Source organism: Corapipo altera, unplaced genomic scaffold, assembly GCF_003945725.1.
Source record: "Corapipo altera isolate COAL_440 unplaced genomic scaffold, ASM394572v1 23b, whole genome shotgun sequence".
NCBI lineage: Eukaryota > Metazoa > Chordata > Aves > Passeriformes > Pipridae > Corapipo > Corapipo altera.
In genome coordinates, this window is record NW_020884885.1 from 3876207 (window position 1) to 3878078 (window position 1872).

The window sequence follows — 1872 nt, forward strand, 5'->3', positions numbered from 1 at the left end:
GAACCCCGCGGGGACGGAACCCGCCCGGCCCCGCGGCAGCGCCGCCGCCCGCCGCGCCGCGCCCGGGCGTGTTGAAGCGCGGCGGCCCCAGGGGCACGGGAAGGATACGGCCCCCCCGCTCGGCGCCGCGGCCGAGCCCGCCAGGAGTGCGGGGCGGTTTCCCCATTCCGGAGCGGCAGAGGCGGGAAGCATGGGCGGGAAACCCCCGCGCCCCGATGCCCGTGCTCGGTCCCCGCCCTGCGCCCTCCGGTCCCAGCGGCGAACTTGCTCACGACCAGAAAACGGGGGAAAAAAAAAACCAAAACAACACGAACCCCAAAGAAGCTGGATAGTCCCGGAGTTGGTGGCGCAGCCCCCACCGGCCCCCTTACCTTGCATAAAACTTCGCTCAAGTCGAAGATGGTGGGCGACACCAGGGCTGTGGACATCTTCGGCAAGCGAGGGGGGAAGCGAGTGGGACAGCGGCACTCGGACACGAGGAGTCACGGCGTAGGTAAGGCACAGCCTCCAGCGCCCCGGCTCGCAGCCTCCCCCCGCTGCTACTGATGCCGCCACCAGCCCACCCAGCCGCCGCGCTCGCTTCTCGCTTCCAGCGGGTCGAGGAAGGCTCAACTTATAAAGTTTCGGACTTACCCCAGGAGGAGGAGCCGGCGGTGGGAGGAAGGGGAGGAGGTGGAGGAGGACAGGGTGATTGACACCGCGACTGAATCACCCGGACGGGCAGGCCCAGAAAAACTTTCGGGAGGAAGGAGGGAGGAGGGACGGGGGGGGGTGAAGAACGCAAAGCGGCTGCGGGGGGGTGGCTGTGCCGGCCGGGCCGCGCCCCGCCCCGCGCTGCTCCGGAGGGGGCGGTTGTGTGGCCGCACCGACTGACTCCGCGCGCCTGTGCGCGCGCGCGTCCGCGTGCCTGTGCGGTGACCGCGAGTGTGCGCGCGTATTTGCGCGCGCCCCCGTCCGCGCGTCTCCACGTTGTGCGCGTGCGTATCCGCGTGCGCGCGCGTGTGTAGCGCGGGGCGCGGCTGGGGGTGGGCGCGCTCCCTTCCGCCCTCCGCGCGGTGGGGGTAGCGCGCGCGGCTGTTCCGTCCCGTCCCGTCCCGTCCCGTCCCGTCCCGCGCCCAACGGCCGGGCCGGGCCCCGCTTCGGCGGCTCCGCGCTCGCCGGACGTTTTTTCCCGCGAAAATCCAATGGGGTTCTGTCTGCTTGGATTTAAACTGTTCGGATCTGTGTTCGGTGCGGCCGCTTGCCCGGATTTTGTGCGCGCTGCCGGGCTTTGTGTTGACCGCCCCCGCTCCCCGCCCCCCATAGCCTTACTTCTTTTTTCCAGTTTTTAATGAAACCTGGCAAGTTCTACAAGGGGAAATAGCTTACATCCACATTAATTTAAATTGTGAAAATACGCCCTTTAATAGGGTGTGTGATAAATCTTGCCTTTTCTCCCCGAAGAGTCCTCTTCCAGTCCCCAGAAATCAACACTGTAAAACTGAAAAAGAAAAGAAAGGCTCTAAGCAAGTAATCTGTTCCAGGTTTTAGTAGACAAAGTATGATTCAATGATTCATTCTGATCTCGATACGAGGGGAGGGAGGGGGAAGATGGTGGCAGTTTGTGTAAAAATAAAAATGAGCTGAACTGCTCAAGGCTTATCAGTACCAGAGTGCCTCAGCTCCCAGTCTCTGCCCGTTTATCCCCTTTAGTCCCAGCTGAGGCGACGCTCTTCCCAACTATAACTTCAGTGGGTGTTTCCCCTAAGGCCGAGCAATGGCATCTGGGCCCTCTGCCCCACGCAGGCGGGAGAGGGGGGCCCAGCCTGGCGCTGCAGGCTCTTCCTCCAGCCCTGCGATTCGGCTTGGCTGGGAGAACAGAAACCCCTGAGT

At 64.1% G+C, this 1872-nt stretch overlaps 1 protein-coding gene across 1 annotated transcript in view; it reads right to left on the reverse strand.

Moving 5' to 3' along the window:
* ZFP36L1 (ZFP36 ring finger protein like 1) overlaps positions 1-811 on the reverse strand; it is a 4202-nt gene extending 3391 nt beyond the window's left edge. The window contains 1 exon segment of the mRNA XM_027642367.1: positions 372-811. Within this exon segment, the coding sequence (XP_027498168.1) occupies positions 372-428 (57 nt within the window). The 5' untranslated portion in view covers positions 429-811.
* Positions 812-1872: the final 1061 nt, after the last annotated feature.